Raw genomic sequence first — 20,671 nt, 5'->3', positions numbered from 1 at the left:
CATGCACCCCGTAGTGGCGCCCGGCCAACAGAACCGGCCGCGGGGAACCGAGCTGGAAGTCCGGCGCCTTCGCATCCACGCTCTCCCGGGGCTGCTCCGGAGCGGGCCGCTGCTGCCCACGCAGGCCTTCTTTAACCCGCACTCCCGGGAGCGCGCCGTCAGCCCCGCACAAACCCGATTCCCACCAGCCTCCCGACCCGCCCGTGGTCTCGCAGACACCCGCGCGCACAAGGCCGCGCCCCCTACCGGGGGCGGGGATGGGGCCGCCCAACCAGCGCTCGCGGGAGAGCGCTAAGCTCCGCCCCCAGGTGAGGTTGTTTTTCCAGACCGCTCCACTTTCGTGCAGAAACCGCCGCACCGCCGGGCCCAACGGCGCGCACCCCCGACAGGCCGCGCCCCCGGACAGCCAGCGCCCCGCTGCCGGCGCTCGTTGGGCCTCGCGTCGGGACGGGAGGCGTCGGGACCGGAGGCCGGAGCCCCACTCGGAAGCCCGCGAGGGAGGTGCGCGCTCGCCGGAAGCCGCGCCCCCGACGCGGCCCACCTGCCCGCGGCGCCGGAAGTGGCTGTGGCCGCTCTGCTTCCGGTCGGCGGGGCGCTCTCGGGCCGGGGCCGCTGACCGGGGGAAGTCGGGAGCGCCCATGGCGGAGGGCGGCGGCCCCCACGGGCGGGCCGGGCCGGGGCCCGCAGGTAACGTGCGCGCCGCCGCCGGGCCGCGGGGGCGGTGGGGCAGCGGAGGGCAGGGTCCGGCGTCCCCGCGGGGGGGGGGACGCGGCGGCCGCGCCCGGGCCGTGCTTCCTCGTCCCCCGCCGGCCGGGCCCACGCAGCCGCGCCCTGCCGCCGGGGGCGGGTCAGCGCGGCTCTCCGTGCGGGGCGGCCCGGCCGCTGCGTGTGCCCGCTCCTCGGCCTCGCGTGGACGTCCTCGCGCCGGAGTTACTGTCCTGTGGAACTTGCTTTTCTAACTGCCGGCTCCTGAGCCGGTGGGGATGTGATAGGACCCCAACTGTAACAGTAGGACATGGATCATCTCCCAGCTCCGAACGCACGGGTCAGGAAAGCCCCCGGAGGCCAGCCCCTCCGGAGGGCAGGTGTCTTTTTCTCCGCCCCGCCACCCACGGCTTGCCTGGGGAGGTACATCACACGCACAGGCAAGGGACAGCGATAACACCGTCCCCAGCGAGCTCTTCGTGACACAGCATGTCCAGGGGCCCACCGGCAGAGGAGGCAGCTAGGAAGGCTCACGGCGACCTCCCACAATAGCCCTCAGACTTAGGGTTTCCAGCTTGAGACCCTCCTCCCAAGCACAGGAGAGGAGAGGCTCGCCCTAACCTGTGGCGGGATTTCCTCCGTGTCAGTTGTCTGGGTTTGCCCTGCCTACCGAGTGCTTCTCTGTGCTCTGCACTTTACGGGTTCGTCTCCCGAGAGTTTCTTACACCTGGAGACTGGCTCAAGTGGGCCTTTTCATCCCTCCATTCTTCCACCAGACGTTTATTGAGGAACTCCTGCAGGCCAGACCTTGCCTGGGCCGGGGACAGCCCAGCGAACCGGGGCAGGTCAGACAAAGCGCCTTCCATCCTGAGATTCGGCTGATACTGACTTTGACCGCAGGTATCAGGACTTTGGTGCCTGGGCTGTCATTTCGGCCTGAGGGAGAGGAACGGGCTGAGAGGAGGCCTGAGGGCCCCTTCCCAGTAGGGACGGGAGCCGTGTGGAAGAAAGGCTGCTCTGCCCCTGTATACAGGGCTCTTTTGTATCTGTGCAGTGCTGTTTTGTTATTTAGAGTGTTGCAGGCCCGGGAGTGGAGGGGCCGCGGACGTGTCCAGTGAAGGTCTAAGTGCTCTGCGGAGTAATTGCGTTGACAGTGGAGAAGCTGATCGGAAAAGCACAAACTTGAAGTTATGCGGGGATCTGGAGCTGGGGAAGAGGAGGCTGCACTGAGCTGGGCCAGGGAGCGGGTTGAAAAGCGGCCAGCGAGGGGAGGCCCGGAGAAGAACCTAGCAAAAGTCCATGGCCCCCCACTTAACCTGTCAGGCTTTGTTCTATGTTTTCTGCATCTTACCCCCTCCTGCTTTGAACTCTTTCACTCTGTGGGGTGAGACTGTGGGTAACTGCAGTGGAGGAGAGTTTGGGGTGGCCCTAAGGGTTCCTTGGGGCCTGCCTGTTGATCTGCCACAGGTGTTGTGGGATCAGCTTGAGGGACCCATGTGTTTGTGAACCCTTGCTGCCCTGCCCATCTGCCAGTGATCCGTTGAGTCCTGAAGGGCAAGGAAACATTCGTCACCCCCACTGTGCCAGGGCCAAGCCTTGTATACAGTAGGTATTCAGAAGAGATACGGTTTGAATATAAAAACCGACTTCATCGTTGGAAGGAGTGCACCTGCGGAGGGGTGTCCTTCTGTCGCGTGCTGGAACAGGGTGGCAAGGCAGGAACTTGAATGCAGGGAGCCGAGTTCGTGCGCTTTCCTTACGCCCCTCCCTGTCTGTGATGTTGTATGCAGGACTCTTGATTATCTGGAGATTATTTCTGAGCTCTAGTGTCAGGTGAAAAACTCGAGAATTTGCAAGTAGGTATCTGATTTTACAAATTTGTTGACTACTTATAGTCCGTTCAGGCTATAACAGAATACCATATACTACTGGGTGGCTTAAAAGCAATAGAGATTTATTTTTCTTAGCTCTGATGGTTGGGAAGTCCAAGACCAAGGCCCCAGTGGATTCTTTGGGGGAGGCCTGCTTCTTGGTTCATGGACAGCAGCAGTGCCTTGTCCTCACGTGGTGGGGGGGTGAGCGGGAGCTCTCTGGGGTCTCTCTTAATAATGGCATTAACCTCATTCATGAAGGTTCTGCTCTCATGAGCCAGTCACCTACAAAGTCACTACCTCTTCAAACCATCACCTTGGGGGTTAAGATTCCAACATATTTTGGGGGAGACACAAGCATTCAGTCTATAGCAACTACTCTCTCTATCCCTTACAGATTTCGACACCCATTTATCTTTATATTAAGGTCTTTCCTGAGCAGTGGATTCTGTTTATGTTTTTATTCTGATGACAAATAATCAGTTCTGTTAACTAACTGGTAGGGTAGATTTCGTGTCATATGTGCTGAAAAAAAATGATTCCCATTCCTATTTCCAGATAAACTTTTATGATATTTGTGTTGCATATAAGAACCCCGAAGATGGGGCACCTGGGTGGCTCAGCCGGTTAAGCGTCTGACTCTTGTTTCGGCTCAGGTCATGATGTCACGGGTTTGTGAGCCTGCTTGGGATTCTCTACCCCTCTCCCGCTGGCATGCTCTCTTTCTCAAAATAAGTAAATAAACATTAAAAGAATAAATACCCCCCCCCAAGAGATTTGTTAAACCTCTTAATTTATGTGGTACCATTTAAAAGTTTCCTAGCATCGGGGCACCTGGGTGGCTCAGTGGGTTAAGTGTCCAACTTCAGCTCAGGTCACAGTCTCACAGTCTGTGAGTTCGAGCCCCGCGTCGGGCTCTGTGCTGACCGCTCAGAGCCTGGAGCCTGTTTTGGATTCTGTGTCTCCCTCCCTCTCTCTGACCCTCTCCCGTTCATGCTCTGTCTCTCTCTGTCTCAAAAATAAATAAACGTTAAAAAAAATATTAAAAAAAAAATAAAAGTTTCCTAGCATCGACTCTTAACCCGGGTGCATGGTATGTGCTCACCGCTTCTAGTCTTTGTTATTTTCCGGGTTTATAGTCTATTACGCGAGGCTGGCCTTCTATTTATATGCACATATTTTTAAATTTTCCTTCTTACCGAGGTGTAACTTATATTTAGTGAAGTGCCCCCATCTTAGGTTACCGGCTGATGAGTTACTCACGTAGACTCCTCTGAGGTCATTACCCAGGTCAGCTTGTTACAAACAGCCGCATTTGTTTGGCTGTTGAATTTTGCCAAGGGCAAGTGTCTTTCTGTAATACGGAAGGTGATCGTATGGTTTTTTCCAATATTAAGACGCTCCTACATTCCTGGGATAGGTAGAGTGATATTATGGTGGATTTAAAAAACATTTTTTTTTAATGTTTATTTATTTCTGAGACAGAGAGAGACAGAGCATGAGTGGGGGAGGGGCAGAGAGAGAGGGACACAGAATCCGAAGCAGGCTCCAGGCTCTGAGCTGTCAGCACAGAGCCCGACGTGGGGGTCGAACTCACAGACCGCGAGATCATGACTTGAGCTGAAGTCGGAAGCTCAACCGACTGAGCCACCCAGGCGCCCCTATGGTGGATTTTTTGATACGTATTTTAAATTGAACCTTGCTAATATTTTATGTAGGATCTTCTGTATCCTTCAGTACGGTTGACTCCTTACCTCCCCCCCCACCAGCGTTTTTAAAATTCTTGCCCTTGCCAGGTTTGGTGTCGGGAATGTGCTTCTTTCATTACGGGAAACTTTCTGTATTTCTCTGTTTTTCTGGAGCACGGGAATGATTTGTTGTTGAGCATTTGAGGGGTCCCGTAGCCAGAGGACAAAGGGCTCGCTGCAGATGGCGCCCCCTCCTGGCTGGTGTTGGCAGGGTTTCCCCTGGCTGACAGGAGCCCCTCTCTTCAGTGCAGGTCCTAATCTGAAGGAGTGGCTGAGGGAGCAGTTTTGTGACCATCCGTTGGAGCACTGTGAGGACACAAGGCTCCATGATGCAGCCTACGTGGGGGACCTCCAGACCCTCAGGAGCCTGTTGCAGGAGGACAGCTACCGGAGGTGAGCGTCACTGTCCTGGGGCTGGCCCGGTACTTGGGCCCCGTGGGTCTGCGCGGAGCTGAAGTGCGTGATCCACGGGGGTCCGTGTGACTCCCTGGTCTGCAGGTGAAGGCCCTGGTGCTTTCCAGGCCAGGGGGAGAAAGGAGACCGGGGAAGCACGGTCAGACTTGTAGGGAGACCTGAGTTCAAGTCTCGCTCTGTCATTGACCTTTCTATTTCCTCGAAACTTCTGGCCCTCTCTGGTGTCAGTTTTCTTGATGGTAATCCTGATGGCAGCACTGTTACTCTCGTCGACAGTGGTCCTGTCCCCTTCCAAGTCTCTTGCGGCTCTTTTTTTTTTCTTTTTTTTTTTAAATAGTTTTTATTTTTCTTAATTTTCTTAAAGTAGGCTTCACGCCCAGCACGGAGCCCAAGGCGGGGCTTGAACTCACGACCCTGAGATCAAGACCTGAGCTGAGATCAGGAGTTAGATGCTTAACCAGCTGAGCCGCCCAGGCACCCCCAAGTCTTTCGTGGCCTTTTACCCTAAGCTGTATACATAAGTTCCCCTTTGTTATTTTCATTTGGTTACCCCTTGGTGGGCGCGGACTTCCTGATGTACCCCATTTATACATCACCCCTGATGTGCTCTCCTCTAGCTTCTCTGGTCCCCAGTTGTCTGCCTCCTGGGCCTGGGGCTCTGTCTCAGGTCAGCTGTCTCACCCTCCTGGGATCTGCTCTGTGCTCACCTTCTTATTCCCTCTGTCCATAGAGCTCTGCGTGTTGCCCGTCAGATTCTCCAACCCGTCAGACTCTTTCTTCGTAGCAGCGGGAGCGTTGATGTTACCTTTTTCCCACTGGGGACACGTGGGAGAGCGTAGAGTCTTCCTTGCCTCCGGGGGTTCTCTGTTTTGTGTGTCCAGGACTGGAGTCCCAGCTAGATTTGAAACTGACCTGCCACCGGAAACTCCTCATGCTCTGTGTTTCTGTTTCCCCTTCAGGGAAGTTGATAGAAGAAAAGCCTGCGTATGAGTGGTGAAATTAATGCCACATTTTATGAATAGCTCCCAAGAGAAGGATTTCTAACAATACAAGAGTAGGTTTCTTTTTCTACTTCTAATGTCTTAGCATTATTGTTCAGAACAGATAGCAGTATTAAAAAAAAAAGCTGTAAATATCTAGGAAGGCTTATCATACAAAGACATCAGATGGATTCCACATGAATATTTAATATGAATGACTCAAGCCCAAAGAAACGCTTGAATTTGCAGAGGTAACAATAAAAACAACAGAATGAGACGGAGTTCAGCTGGGTCTTAGACTTTTCATACTGCTTTCCAAGTACTTTTTTTTCTTTTTTTATATTGGGGTTTAGTAAATCTGTCTCGACGATATTTTCCTGATGCTGTGTACTTCTCTGATGAGGAGTCCTTGGAGCGTTCCTCGGTCTCCTTGGCTTGTGGAAGCCAGTGCGCCGAAGGAGGAGCCCCTGGCCCACTACGTATTTCCGCGTCACTGCTTCAGTGATCCGGATCGCCAGGCTCTGGTCACAGCTGCCTCGGGAGCGTGAAGTGAACCGCGTCTTGACTGAGGACGTGGTGGGTCAGTGGACTGCATGGCCGTGGCACTCCTTGACAGGGAACCGTGGCCTGATTTTCCCTTTTGATGAGAGCTGAGTCTGGCCAGTTTCCCTCTGCTGATGTTGGCCAGGAGGGTAGCCCCGTGTGGCCTTAGTGATTCCTGCAGGCTGTGACTTGTGCTGTGTCACAGGTAGAGGGACCACAGTGGTCGCCTGGCTCCAGTGACGATGCCGAGGCCCGACCTCAGGCCTTCACAGCTGGTAGCGGGTGAAAAGGGGCCTCGGGACCCTGACCCACATTCCCGGTGAGTGTCCTGCTCTCCACCCTGCACTGACGCCCTGGGCAGACCCGTCTACCCTTTGTGGAGCAGAGAGCTCTGGACCGAGAATCAGGAAATCTGAGATCTCAGCCCTAGTGCCCATCTGTCTGCCTGTGCCTCAGTTTCCTCTGCCGTGGAACGGGCCCTTCAGATCTGCTCTGCCACGTGCACGGATCCAGCATTTCATAAAACAACGCACGTGGGGGCATTCTTAAAGCACAGGAGTGTCCGTCTGAAGAGGTTGCCCTCCTGCTGTCTGTTTCATGTAGGTGCCAGTAAGAGAGGAAGCCGAGCGGCTCGTCAGTTTTCCAGGCTGCCCCTCACAGCCTGGCTCCCCTATGTTCTTTCTTAGCCGCATCAACGAGAAGTCTGTGTGGTGCTGCGGCTGGCTGCCCTGCACACCGCTGAGGATCGCGGCCACCGCCGGCCACGGCAACTGTGTGGACTTCCTTATCCGGAAAGGGGCCGAGGTGGACCTCGTGGATGTAAAGGGACAGACCGCCCTGTACGTGGCTGTGGTGAACGGGCACCTGGAGAGCGCCCAGATCCTCCTGGAAGCCGGCGCCGACCCCAACGGAAGCCGGCACCACCGCAGCACCCCAGTCTACCACGCCTCGCGGGTGGGCAGGGCTGACATTCTGAAGGCCCTCATCAGGTCAGTACTGCGGAGGCCCGGCCACCCTTGTCCCGCACGGGTCCCTGCGAGGGGGGGGGGGGGGGGGCCGTGGCTGCTAGTTCCTGTGGCCGTGTTCTCATTCCTTGTTGTCTGTATTTGCCCCTCTCTGTCTCACGTTAGGCTTGTTGAAAGATTTGTCTCTTGTAGGTCTTTCTAAACAGCTCCTTCTTAGCTCTATCAGTTGTCTTATTTTTGTGCTTACTGGTTAATTTGTTTTAATTTTTTCCCATTTGCCTTACTTTATTTTTCCCCAAACTTTTGCAATCGAATGATTATTTTTTTTTTTCTTGAAGTGTAAACTTGCAAGATTATTAATTTGTCTTTGCCTATAGCTTCGGTCATATCTGCTAAGCTTTTTCCTCATTTTGAAATTGGAAATTTTTGAAGTCGCTCTTCTCTTTGTTCTTATGGCCATGGAGGAGAAGGGTTGAATACAAATTTTTATGAACCAATTGTATAGTATTGTGCACAGGTAATGTAGAGTGTGTAATTTGCATTTGGGGGATTCTTTTGAGTTTATTATTTTTTTAATGTCGAACTACATTGTTGTGGTTGCTCGAACAAAGTACATGACCGTGGGTGTTCTATTTGCGTAGTACAGTATGGTAGCCTCAATTGTGTCTCATGGCCCCTCTTTTTTCTTTTTTCTTTTTTTCTCTTTCTCTCTCTCTCTCTCTCTCTCTCTCTCTTTTTTTACATTTTTAGCCATTGGATCTGCCACAAGTTTAGAGAAGTCTGTTGGTCTTTAATCACTGTTGTGATTTGTCAGTGTCCCCTTTTATTTCTAGTATTTTTTGCTTCCTATGTTTTGATGCTAATTGAGCCCCTAGAAGTTCTTGCCTGTGGGTTGTATGCACATTATCGAAACCAAAGGTAACTATAGGTTTCACTGAAGGCTCATTTATATAGCATTCTGCCATTTAGTTTTACTCTGGGTTTAAGTGGTTCTTTGGGTGCTCACCTTTCTTCTTTGCATGTATGGGATTCTTTGTTTTTTTAATAGAGTTAACATTATTGCCATAGTTGATGTCAGGTCTGTGTCTGTCTTTTCGTTTTTTAGCTGCTCCTTAGTTTGTATCATGTTCCATGATCTGTATTTTCTTTGCTTTCTCTGTATTTTATTTTACTTAACATTTTTAAAATTTTATTTTAAATTTTATTTTTGAGAGGGAGAACGACGGAGAAAGTGAGCAGGGGAGGGGCAGAGAGAGAGGGAGAGAGGGAGACACAGAATCTGAAGCAGGTTCTAGGCTCTGAGCTGTCAGCACAGAGCCCGATGCGGGGCTTGAACCCACAAACCACAAGATCATGACCTGAGCTGAAGTCGGATACTTAGCCAACTGAGCCACCCAGGCGCCCCGCTTTCTGTTACTTTACATGGTTTATGGTCTTATTTACTTACTTACTTTTGCTTACTTACTTGCTTAATTAACTTATTTTTGGTCTTATTTTAATTGTACTAATAGTTACCTTTTTAAAAATCTGAACAAGATTACGTTTTCATATTCTGCCTCCAGTGACTTCTTTCTACCGAGGTGCCTTTTTCCGTGCCTTGCTCTGGAGGCATTTTGTTCTGCGGTTGGACAGAGTGTAGTTGAGGTAGCCAGTTTGCAGTGTGGAAAGGATTATAAGGGTCCCATCGTGCCAGGCCCCAGTGGGGGTGGTTCTGAGGAGCAGGAGGTCTGCCGTCCCCCATGCCCAGTGCAGAATGTGGGTTTTGAACCAGGTACTGACAATATATTTACTCCATCAAAAAAAAATTTTTTTAAGTGACCAAGGAATTGGCTTTTGGAGAGACAAATGAGGGTAATATGGGTTTTGCTAGAAGGTGATAAAGCTGTGATGCTTTTTGCCTTCTTTTTAAGGATTTTTAGCTTGATGATCTAAGCCACCTCAGTCCCCTGTCTTTGCATCTTGGAGAATGTTAGTCATTAATTTGGAAGTATTCGTGAGTAGGATCGGTCGGTGAAATTTCATCTTGGTTCCAGAAATCCTTGAAGGCATCTCAGTCAGTTCACGATGCATACCTGCTTTGGGTTAGCTGCAGGCTCGTCCTTCAGAAGTCCACACACAGATGCTCTGTTTGAGAAAGTGTTACTGTTAGTAGACCTCTCCTTCCCTCACTGGAGCCTAGGACGTTACTTTTACACTGAGGTACCAAGAGCATATACTAAAAAGTTTTCTCTGAATTACCAGGCAATTGACTTATTGACTTGGAAAATAGGGACGGGGTGGTTCAGTTACTGAACAAGTAATACAATCTACATACAGTGTCAGCTCCTGCCTTGAGTCATCGTCCCTTATATGCGGGGCCCTTTGCTGTCACGTTGTAATTTGCTGTTTCTCTGCAAGTAAATTCCATTTTGTTGCTTTTAAATTCCCTTGATATATGTTGCTGATGGTTTTTTTTTTTTTTTTTAAAAAAGGTAAGGAGTGGTGTTTCTATATGTGCAAAAGTTATACTGATTCACTGAGTTGTCCCGGTGGAGCCTTGCCAGAATATTAAAAGCAGGAGGGGAATTTTGGAAAATATTCAGGATTAAAATGAACTGGATCTTATCCAGTATGTTTTTATGAGGGGCTGTCTCTCCCGTAGCTCAGCTAATACCAGATTGTCCTATTGCCCAAAATTACAAACAGTTTGGAACACCTATCCCCAAGAAAAGGAGGGAAAAAAAAATCACTGTGTAAAATCGAGCTCTCTTTTTCTTAATTGATTGAGTGTGTGAAACGAAACACCAGTCTCTGCTTGGTTTGGTATGTGTTTTAGGATGTTTCCGTGGTCTAAGAGGATAGGCGATGTCTGCGTTTGTGGTGTCTGACGATGCTACGTGGCATCCGTGGGGCAGCGGATGGTCTTGTGAGCACATCGGCCTGTGTGCCCCTCCTTCCTCTTCCTTAGGCCCGTGCTGCCTGAGAGCAGAAGTGTCGGTTTCAGGGAGGAGTCCCTTCGGACACTCAGAACAGTGCTTAAGAGACGGGTGGTAGAACACAACTGCTGGCCGACCGTGGAGAACGATGCTGTTGCCCGTGCCCTAGACCCCTGCTCGCTGGCCCGTCGTCACCGCTTTCCACGATTCCCTATTTTCAGTGACACGTGCTGATAGAGCCCGTGTGGCATTGCAGGGCTGTGTGGGGGAAGCTCAGGGAGGCAGGTGCTGACTCCGCTGGGAGCCGGGGAGTGCGTGCTGGGCGGGAATCTCACAGGGGTGAGGCTGGGCTCTTCTCGTCACACCCTGTCAGGTTGCACCCGATGGCACTTGTCCCGTTACCGCTGGAGTTCGCTTGGATCTTTTGATTAAGGTGGTGTCTGTCACGTTTCTCCACTGTAAAGCTATTCTTTTTCCCCTCTGTAATTATTTAATTAGTAAGTGTTTTGTGGAGGGGTACCATGAAACACGTGTTTATCCTATTTCTTATCAGATTTTTACTGTATTCATTTATTTGTCTTAGACCTGTGGTTTCCCAGTGAGTAATAATCCCTTACTTTATTATTTTGATGCTCAGATTGTCTTAAATTTGGCTACAGGGAGCCCTGTCAAACTGGAACCCAGCTTTGTCCTTATGACCTGTCCCCCAACATCCTTTGAACAATTCCTTACTTTCTCCTATAACAATATATTCTAAGCTCATCTAGTACTGTGCCTGTCTTAGCTCTGGGATTAGAGATTTCTCCAAGGAGTCCTGGCTTCTTTTTAGTGGAGAATGGTGTTTAGAAGCCAAGATCTGGTTACTGGGAGTGTTTATTGCTTATGGGCTGTTCTTTTCGGGCTCTTGGACTGGACAGAGCTAAGGTTACTTATACACGTTTCGTTTCTTTTCTTTTCTTTTCTTTTCTTTTCTTTTCTTTTCTTTTCTATTTTATTTTATTTTATTTTTATTATTTTATTTTATTTTATTTTATTTTATTTTTTATATTTTATTTTATTTTATTTTTTATTTTATTTTATTTTTTATATTTTATTTTATTTTATTTTAATTTTATTTTTATTTTTAACATTTATTCATTTTTGAGAGACAGAGATAGACTGAGCAGAGCAGAGGAGGGGTAGAGAGAGAGGGAGACACAGAATCCAAAGCAGGCTCTAGGCTCTGAGCTGTCAGCATAGAGCCCGATGCGGGGCTCACACTCACCGTGAGATCGTGACCTGAGCTGAAGTCGGAAGCTTAACCGACTGAGCCACCCAGGTGCCCCATACATATACACATTTCTATCTGTATTTCTGTCTCTAAATACAGTCACAGTTGAGTTCACCCCAATACTTCTAATCCAATCTGGTACCACAGGGGTCATCTTACTTTTCTCCCTTTCCAGATTTATTATTGGCTTTTGCGACAGAAGCCTGGTTCCACTTATCCTTAACATATTTATTTATTTTGCCAGTCCCTCCATCTATAACCGATGTCTTAATGTTGCTGCCCCCTCCCACACATGCCTCCTCACCCCACGTGGGCTCTGACACCCTGTGCCAGGCAGTGTTTTTTAGCAGACCTCCTCTAAGCTTTGCCAGGACACTGATAACCTGAGCCAGGCCACCCTTTGTGCTTTAATCAGTGGCCTCTGCTTAAAGTGACCTGGGTTGGTAGTTTGCACTTGGGCTGGGGGAACTCCAAATCCTGACAGTAAGGTGTGTATTTGGACTTCCCTGAGCGCAGTGACCAGGGCAGGTCCCTTGTGGGGACCCTGAAGACTCTGCCTTTGTAGAATGGTTTAGAGATGGGCCCTGCTGAAGATTGAGGCTTCTAGGTCTGGCCGCCCATGCACCCGTCCCGTGAGAGATGCATTTCCTCACGTCTGGGCTGTCACCGGGCCTCAGAAGAGAAGAGCTCGCGGACAGCCATAGGGTTAGCTCAGGGACCGCCGTGAGCATGCCCATCTGGGAGCGGGGGGTGTTGCATGAAGCTGTCCTACTGGCAAGCTGTGCTTCCTGTCTTGGGTTCTTCTAGGTGAATCTGATGCTGGGAGTGGTCTGGATCGTCTGGTTGTTTTGCAGAGAGGAGCCACCCTGCAGGCAGGACGTGATGGCACCAGGTGGCTACACAGTTGGGTTAAAGTGGTTTCTTTTGCTTTTAATTTTTGGGGATTGCTTTCTATTTAATTTGTTTCACGACATAGATTTAGCTGGTTCCAAAGTCAAATCTATAAAACAAAGTATATTTAAAAAGTCTAGCAACTTCTATGCTGGTCTCCTTCGACTCCCCTGTAGATGACCATTTAAAAACTTTTATGGTTTATTCCCCCTTGTTAAGTTGTAAGCCTAGCGTGGATGTGTCTAGGAGTGTCATACACGTACATGTTGCAACCGCTTTCCCCCAGATAAACAGTAGCATACTACGCACTTTGTCCTGCCTTTCTCACTTGTGAAACGTATTCTGGAGGTCATTCCAGAGCAGTCTTTAGCGACAGTCCTCACGCCTTTTCATTGTGGTACAGCATGGCTTTATGCGGGCGGAGCACAGTGTATTCAGCCGGTCTCCTGTTGAGGGACCTGCGCGTTGTTTCCTGCCTTCAGCCATTGTGGATGATGTTTCAATGAATTGTGTGCATGCTTCTTTTCAGAATTGTGCAGATGTATCTTGGGAATAGACTCCAAGAGTGTGATGGATGGGTCAGAGGGTAAATGCATACGTAACTTTGCCAGCTGTTGCCAAATTTCCTGCTGTAGGGACGGTTCCATTTTGTATTGCTGCCAGAACTGAACGAGACTGCTTGCTTCTTTAGAGCCTGGTCAATAAAGTTTTGGGTTTATCCCCGTCTGATAGGTGAGAAGTGGTATCTCAGGGTAGTTTCTCTTGTTTTCTTTTTTTTTTAAATTTTTAAAGTTTCTTTTATTTACTTTGAGAGAGAGTGAGCACAAGCTGGGGAGGGGCAGAGAGAAGGAGAGACAGAATCTCAAGCAGGTTCCACACCATCAGCACGGAGTCCGACGTGGGGCTTGAACTCACAAACCGTGAGATCATGACCTGAGCCAAGATCAGGAGTCGGATAGTTAACCGACTGTGCCACCCGGGCACCCCTAGTTTTTCTTTTTTTAAACTATAGTTGACATAATGTTGTATTAATTTCAGGTGTAAAGGTAGTTTTAATTTGCATTTGTGTTATGAGTGAGGCTGAGCATCCTTTTACATGGCTAAGCCTCTCTAGCTCATTTCCAATAGAGCAGTTGATCTTTTCCGTTTATTAGCTCTTTATATATTAAGGATATTAATCCTTTGCAACATTCCCCTAATTTTGTACATACTGCTTTACTTTGCTTATGCTGGTTTTTTTTTTTCTATGTAAAAGTTTTTCTTTAATTTTCATGTTAAAAACCTTTGCTTTTACATCTTTCCTTATTTGATCTTCCAAATGACCTTTATAATCAACTTCTATAACTCCAGGGATGTTACTATTATTTGTTTATATTTATAATGAACTTACTTAGTTCTCGAATGGGATTTTCATTTATGTAATAAACTTAGGGAAAATTGACCTCTTAATGTAGACCCTTCCTCGCCAAGGCAACGGTGGTGGGTGTTTCCATTTCTGAGAGCTACTTGTGTGATGCCTTCAGTAGTATTTTATAACTTCCTTCATGCACATTTTAGACACGTACCGTTAGGTTTATGCTTAGATATCTCACTTTAATTTTGCTGTCATAAATGAGGTCTTTTCTGTTTTGCTTTTGAACTTGTTTTTGTTTGTATAGATGAAGGCTATTGGTTTTATAGCTTTATTAACGTACTTAATAAATTCTCTCCTTGCTTATTGTATTTTTATTAATTATTCAGGACTTTCCAGACATAATCATACCTTCTGAAAATAGGGAAGGTTTTTCCTTTTCTTTCTAATCTTAATTGGCTAATTGCTTTCTCTTGTCTGGTTGCACTAATACTTTTATTTAAAATGCCTGACTGATGGTAGGCAGGAGAGTGGGCTCCAGGAGGAGAGCCGCCCCTGTTTGCCCCCCATTAGGTGAGACTGCGACATCTGGGTCTTATCTGGAGAAGGAAATGTCTACCACTTCTTAATTTTATTGAGTATTTACGAACCTGCATTAGTGTTGAGTTTTGTCACATGCCTTCAAGTTTTTTTCCCCACCTGTAGAGATAATCGTGATTTCCCCCTTAGTTCTGTGAATATGATGGACTGTGTTAATGGAATTTCTAATACTGGAACTACCCTTGCATTCTTGGAATAATCCTCATGAGGTCATGGTACGTTGCTTTTTTAATATACTTTTGGATTCTCTTTGCTAACATTTTATTGAGGGTTGTTAAATTGATATTCACAATTGAAATCGGTTGGTAGTTTGTGGTGGGGCCTTTGTCGGGTTTTGGGATTGTTTGGCCAATTTCATCAGATGACTTTGGAGTTTTTCCTTTTTTTTCTTTGCTTTGAAGTAGCTGAAATAGCTGTGGGATTGTTGGCTCTTCAGAGGGTTTAGAGAGTTCCCTTGTAAATTTCTTGCGTGAGTGGATTCCAAGTTCTTAACCGCTGTCTTACCTTTGCTGGAAGTCACGAGACCCTTGTGATCTGCGGAGGCTCCTGTGCAGCCCCCCGGTGCTCACGGAGGTCGGGCTGTCTCCCGAGGGTGCCGTGGGAAGCTGCCGACCCGGGTCTGACTGTCCCTGTGCCTCCCCTGCAGGTACGGGGCTGACGTTGATGTCAACCACCACCTGACTCCTGACATCCGGCCCCCTTTCTCGCGGCGCCTCACCTCCCTGGTGGTCTGCCCCTTGTACATCAGCGCGGCCTACCACAACCTCCAGTGCTTCAAGCTGCTTCTCCAGGCGGGGGCGAACCCCGACTTCAACTGCAATGGCCCCGTCAACACGCAGGGCTTCTACAGGGGCTCCCCCGGCTGCGTCATGGACGCCGTCCTGCGCCACGGCTGCGAGGCCGCCTTCGTGAGCCTGCTCGTGGAGTTTGGAGCCAACCTGAGCCTGGTGACGTGGGACTCCTTGGGCCCGGAGTCGAGAGGCAGAAGGAAGGTGGACCCCGAGGCACTGCAGGTCTTTAAAGAGGCCAGAAGTAAGTGGCCCGACTTCCGTTCTGACTCGCAGGCTGTTTGGGTCGGTTGAAGGAGTCGAGTGGCAGGGACGAAAAAAGCCTCCAACTGAGCACTTAGTCAGAGTCTTCAGTTACGGCTAGGAATTTTCGCGAGTGCTTCCAGACGGGTCTTTGCTTCTCAAAGTCCTAGACACCAGGAGTCGATACAAAGACATCCGTGGAAGCGCGTGTTCTCAGAGTGCCTGAAATTATGTGCTCTTTGCCCCTTTGCTCTGCTCTGTGGCCCCCCAGTTCTCTCCCTGACACACGGTTTTTAAATGTTGGCCTGACACCAGACTGCCGGCCCTGCCTCCTCCAGGGGTCCTCACTCCCTTCTTCGCTTCCACACAAATATGTTGTTTTTATTGTGTGGTACCTCTGATTTTTGTTAGGATAAAGCCCATCGTGCGCTTGTTTCGGAAGAACGGTTTTGCTAACGAATTAACAAATCGATAGGTTGTTTGCAGTTGATCCGGGGCTTGGTCTTGTTGCCAGAGTCCATCTCTGGGACTCAGAAATTGACCTTGTGCGCCTCTGCAGGCTGCTGCGTGCCCTCTGCGACCTGCCCGCGCCCGGCCTCATTCTCGCCTGGGTCTCGAGGGCATCTGGGTTGAATACCTTTGCCCCCACCCTTACCTCTCACAGAACTTTGGTTTGTTGTGTTTTTGTCGTTGGGGTTTCCGAAGGCTGTCATTAGAACCCGCTCCTGCCGGGGCTTCCCCGGAAGAGTTGGTGGGTGGCCAGCGGGAGCCGCCCTGGGGGAGTGGAGCCTCCTGCGTCCTGCCCGCTCCACGGGGCACAGCCGTGGCTGGGCTCTCCTGTCCCAGAGCAGCATTGTGGGCCCGCACGCCTCACGTACTACTTGGCCTGTGTGTCCTGGCCCCCTTGGAGTTTCTGGACATGACCGAGCACGGAGGCTGACTGAGCGCGTGTGGGTCACTTGCTGACACCTGGCGGGGCCTTGTGTAGTCTGCCCTTGTTTCTCCCTAGGAAACGAAACGCGGTCAAGGAGGGGCCGTCACGGTGAGCAGGGGCCCCGGGGAACGAAGCTCTCGCCCCTTGGGCAGGCGGGGGAGGAGCAGGTGACAAAACCTTCCTCGCCAGGGACTGCCCTGTCCCCCGTGAAGCTGGGTGGTTGGCAGTGAGCGTCAGTGCGTTCTGTCAGTCGCAGCCAGCCTTCTGTCTTCAGGCTTAGGAGAGGAATTAACCTCCCTCCCTCTCCGTCCCTCTCTCCCATGGCGTTCCAGGTGTCCCCAGGACCTTGCTGCACCTGTGCCGGGTGGCTGTGAGAAGAGCTCTTGGCAAATACCGACTCCATCTGATTCCCTCGCTGCCTCTGCCGGACCCCATCAAAAAGTTTCTGCTCTACGAGTAGAGCTCAGATGCAGCGGTCGACTGCGCGAAGAGGAAGGTGACTGCGGTGAAAGCGGACCCCGGGTCCTGCCCCTGTGAACCAACCACCCCCTGTCCTCTGACCAAGTCCCATTTGGCTGTTGGTAAAGCAGAAACGGCCTTGTTCCCACGGCTTGTAACTCCATCTCGGGTGCTTGGGGCACCGGACAGTCCTTGGGTCATTGTCGGCTGAAAAGTTCATACAAAACCTAATTTCGCTCTTCCTCAGTATCTCTGTTTTGGATTCTCACAGTCGCATATTAACGAAATGGGCCGTGCCGCGTGTGCAAGGACGGGCTGAGGTCGGAGGCCTGCGGATAGCTAGCTCCGGCAGGGAGGACGGCTAGCACTTTCCAGAACTGTACTTCTGCCGATGTTTGTACTTCTCCATTCAGTTGTTTGATTCAAGCCTTCTAATGCCTAAAGGCAAGGAGAGTTTGGTGGAAAAGTAGAGCTCTGGAACGCAGTTCATGGACGTGCTGGGTTGTTTTCCCTGCCCCCCGGGGTGGCCTGTGGCACCTGTCTACACACGGCCCTTCCTTGCCACTGGAGCGTTGTCTTCTCGTGGTGGCGGTGTCCTCCGTTAATTGTCCTCACTGCACGAGGGTCCCCTGGCCTCACGGATCGGCTGTGTTGTCTCAGTGCTGCGTTTGCTCACCATCTAAAGAGGTACTTTCCGCAGCGCTGCCCCTGTCCTGATACTGACCGTGCCCGGCACTGTGCCACCGGGTCTCGCGGCTTCTCTTTGAGGAGCTTCCCGACGGGGATTGATCTTGGGAGGCGCACACCGAAGAAGTAGCCAGTAAACTGACTGCCTACACTCGGACCAAGGACCGCTCCAACAGCATTCACTGCCAGTTCCGACGAGGGAGTCCCCGCGGCGCTGCCTCCTAGTCCTTGCGCGCACCAGGCCGGGGAGACTCGGTCATCCTCCGGGTGGTTCCATAGTCTCAGTTGCTTGGTGTCCAGAGGACAAAACATGCGGCGTTTGGTTGATTGGTCTTCACCGTTGGGGACCGAATGTCTTGGTCATTGCTCCTAGAACCCGAGGACGGGGATAGCGGTGAGGTCAGAGGGCCTCCGCCGGCCTGCTGGGGTGCCGGGAGGTGACATGAGCCGGGTCACCATCCCCAAGGCTGCGGTTGTGGGCAGGGCTCACTCCCACCTGGGCTGTGCGGCTCGGCTGTGTCCACAGGGGTGGGGCGGGCCGGGCCACCGGCTGCCCTTGCAGAGCCCCTCCAGGAGATGCTGCTTCTGGAGAAACCACATGTGGCACTTTGAAGCCTCCGAGGACCATTGTGTGGAATCGTGGCGACTCTAACCTTTAGAAGGCTTTAGAAATGGGCAGATTGCCAATCTGCATGTAGATATTCTGTAAGAAGAGATACCTTGTTTGTAACAGTTGCACTGATGAATGATACAGGTTTATTTAATGACTAACAGCGTTGTATGTCGTAGCCCAGCAGACAGGCGGTGTCGGTCATTGTCGTATGAGGTCGGGGAGAGAATTCTAAGCCCCGCCTTGTGTGCGGTGGACGGCTCCACCGGAAAGCCGTGCCGTGACCTGCGGGTGCCTGCGTCAGGTCTGAGGGCAGAGGAGTCGCTGGATGGTTCAGAGGGGAGACGCAGTCACTGGAGGCTTTATGCGGCTGAAGTGATCCTGTCACAAGCTCTGGCCGTGCGTGGTGTCCGTGTGGGATGGCTGTCCGAGCCCGAGATTGGGCTTGTGTGCCGCCACCAAAGACCTGGGACCCTGGATGGCTGGCGCGTGCCGAGCCGGGAGCTGCGGGTGCGGGTAGCTGGGGACCAGCGCCATTAGAGCCACGGCCGAGCGCTGCCAGGGTTTCCGCTGAGAAGGGTTGGGGGTGCTCCTTGTGCACTCGGGGTGGGAGCAGGCCCACGGGCTGTGCCAGGCCCTCGGGGAGGTAGGGCTCTGCCTGGGCACAGGGGAGCTTGAGCGCCCCGTGGGTGGACTGGATGCTGGTAGGGGCAGCGTGTCACTGGAGGTGTGAAAGCCGTGGCTGGTCACCTTGGTAGGCCTGAGAGAGGAGTCCGGAGTAGGTGGTAGTTCACCTCACTTCTCAGCTCTTCCGGCTCTGGGTCCCCTTGCGGCCCGGGTTCTCTGGGTGAGTTGCGTCCGGACTCGGGGCACGCACGGGGTCTGCCCCGCTGGGTGCTTTCTGCGGAGGCCTGTGAGGGGCAGGGCCTCTCCAGCCCTGCCCAGGGTAGGAGGGTAGCTGTGTTCTCGGACCTTCTGGAAAGCAGCACCTGGGCATGCGGCCAGTGCAGAGGTCTCGCACCTGTAGGCGCAACCTTCAGGCTGCACGGAGCCAGGGGCCCAGCACAGAGTGTTGTCAGCGTCCATTGCCCAGTGGAGCAGGTGCAGGGCTGGTTTCTGGGGGGTGGAACCATTTTCCCAGGGTCTTTCTAAAAGGAATGGACTGAGTTGATCCTCATAGTTGGGCCTCACCCAGACCTGGCCAGGGAGGTAGCATGAGTCGGGGGTGGGGGGTGGGGTGGGGTGGCGGGGGTGTCTCCCACTCTGCCCCTAGAATGTCGCTGTGCCCCAGGGCAGTCTGCAGGGGACTGGGGCCTCAGCATTTCCTCTGAGGAGGACAGGTCTGATCAGCCAGACTCTGCTGATTGTTTCGGAATCCTAGCAACTTTGAGGTTCAGCCTCTAGTTTGAAACTTCTGCTGCCAAACACAAATCTGAAAACAGGGATAGTTGCTTAAGGTCATTCTTACCTGTTTTGAGTGACACTGTACTAAAGCCTCCTTTCCTTTTGTTGGCAAGGATAGGATCCTGGAGAAGAGAGAGTAACTGTCAGAACACTTCATAAAATCGCGTTTCTGTGGCATGGGGCACCCGAGTCCGGGGTAGCAAGGAAATGTGGTGATGAGGCTGCTGCCTGGCTGGGCCCAGAGTCGTCCCCAGGGAGGGGCACAGCGAACCAATGGGAAGGAGCTGGTGTCCCGCCAGCCTGGTCCCAGGAGTGTCCTTACTGTCCCCACACAAGGGGCCTTGGCTGCTGTGGACAGATGGGCAGGGATTAGGGTCCGGGGCAGCGTCGATATCTGAGAACTCAGCTCTGGCATCCTGGGTGGGGATTTTGAGTACATTTCCCAAAGCCACCGATGTCACGCCCAGCCGTGCCTTTTCATGTTATTTATGTTATTTATGTATTTATTTATTTATGCCCTGCCTTGCTCACGGAAAGGGATTAAGGCAGCGATGCTTGGCTTTTGATGTTCTGTTTTGATCTTTGCTAAGGTTCCGTCAACACTCACCTGTCAGGTGATTTTGAAAAGAGAGGACAGTTAGCAGTTTCCTCATGTTGAGTGTGTTTCCGTTTTCAGGCTTAAGTGCCGTCCTATTTTCTTTTTTCCCTCTCCCACAAATTGGTTCTGTAAATACAGGTTGGGGCAGAAGGAGGAGAGGAACGTGCCGTGCCGCGAGCGTGGGCCTGAGCAAAGGGAGGTCGGCCTGAGAGAGACGCGCTTTGTGCTTTTCCGCTCCCTGCCGTGTGGCCCGGGCAGGTCCCAGGTGACGTGGAGGCTGTGCTCTCACACTGGCAGCCGGTCGACTGTGCCTTCCCACGGGACTTCGTGAGGACGCGTGGGAGAGCGTGTGACGGCACTTTGTGCGTGAGCGGTCCCTGTGACTGTAAACTCTCTCTGTGACTTTTGTCCTTCTTCTCAGCGGATATGCGTTAGAGGTGATGATGGTGCTGAAGAGTCTGTGACCTTGGGGATCGGGCTTGTCCTTTGTGTCCCATGGGGCAACGAAGGTCGTGGGAGCCCACAGCGTAGGCCTTGGCACAGGGGGCTCTGGGCAGGTCACAAGGATAAGGACATGTGTTAAATAACGTACAAAGTCAAGTTTATTCGACCTAAAGGATATTTTATTCTGAGATAATGACCTTCCTGATTTGGGTGATAAAATGTACTTTTATGTAATCAAGGAGATAATAGAA

The 20,671-nt window shown here is 51.4% G+C and overlaps 1 protein-coding gene across 2 annotated transcripts; it reads left to right on the top strand.

Annotated features, from left to right (window-relative positions):
* The first annotated feature begins 516 nt into the window (after positions 1–516).
* On the top strand, positions 517–16,919 carry ASB1 (ankyrin repeat and SOCS box containing 1). 2 transcript variants are annotated; one of them, XM_019445357.2, is made up of 5 exons: positions 517–687; positions 4,576–4,717; positions 6,948–7,250; positions 14,900–15,285; positions 16,551–16,919. In XM_019445357.2, the coding sequence occupies exons 1-5, from the start codon at positions 639–641 to the stop codon at positions 16,676–16,678; spliced, it is 1,008 nt and encodes a 335-aa protein (XP_019300902.1). In that variant the 5' UTR covers positions 517–638; the 3' UTR covers positions 16,679–16,919. The 2 variants fall into 2 exon arrangements, with proteins under 2 accessions (XP_019300902.1, XP_019300903.1); XM_019445358.2 differs by having other exon boundaries at positions 522–687; positions 4,571–4,717; positions 6,865–7,250.
* Positions 16,920–20,671: the final 3,752 nt, after the last annotated feature.

This window comes from Panthera pardus, unplaced genomic scaffold, assembly GCF_024362965.1.
Source record: "Panthera pardus isolate Hobbes unplaced genomic scaffold, ASM2436296v1 HiC_scaffold_10, whole genome shotgun sequence".
NCBI lineage: Eukaryota > Metazoa > Chordata > Mammalia > Carnivora > Felidae > Panthera > Panthera pardus.
The sequence above is the reverse complement of the archived record's forward strand: the minus strand, read 5'-3'. Positions and strand labels throughout refer to the sequence as shown.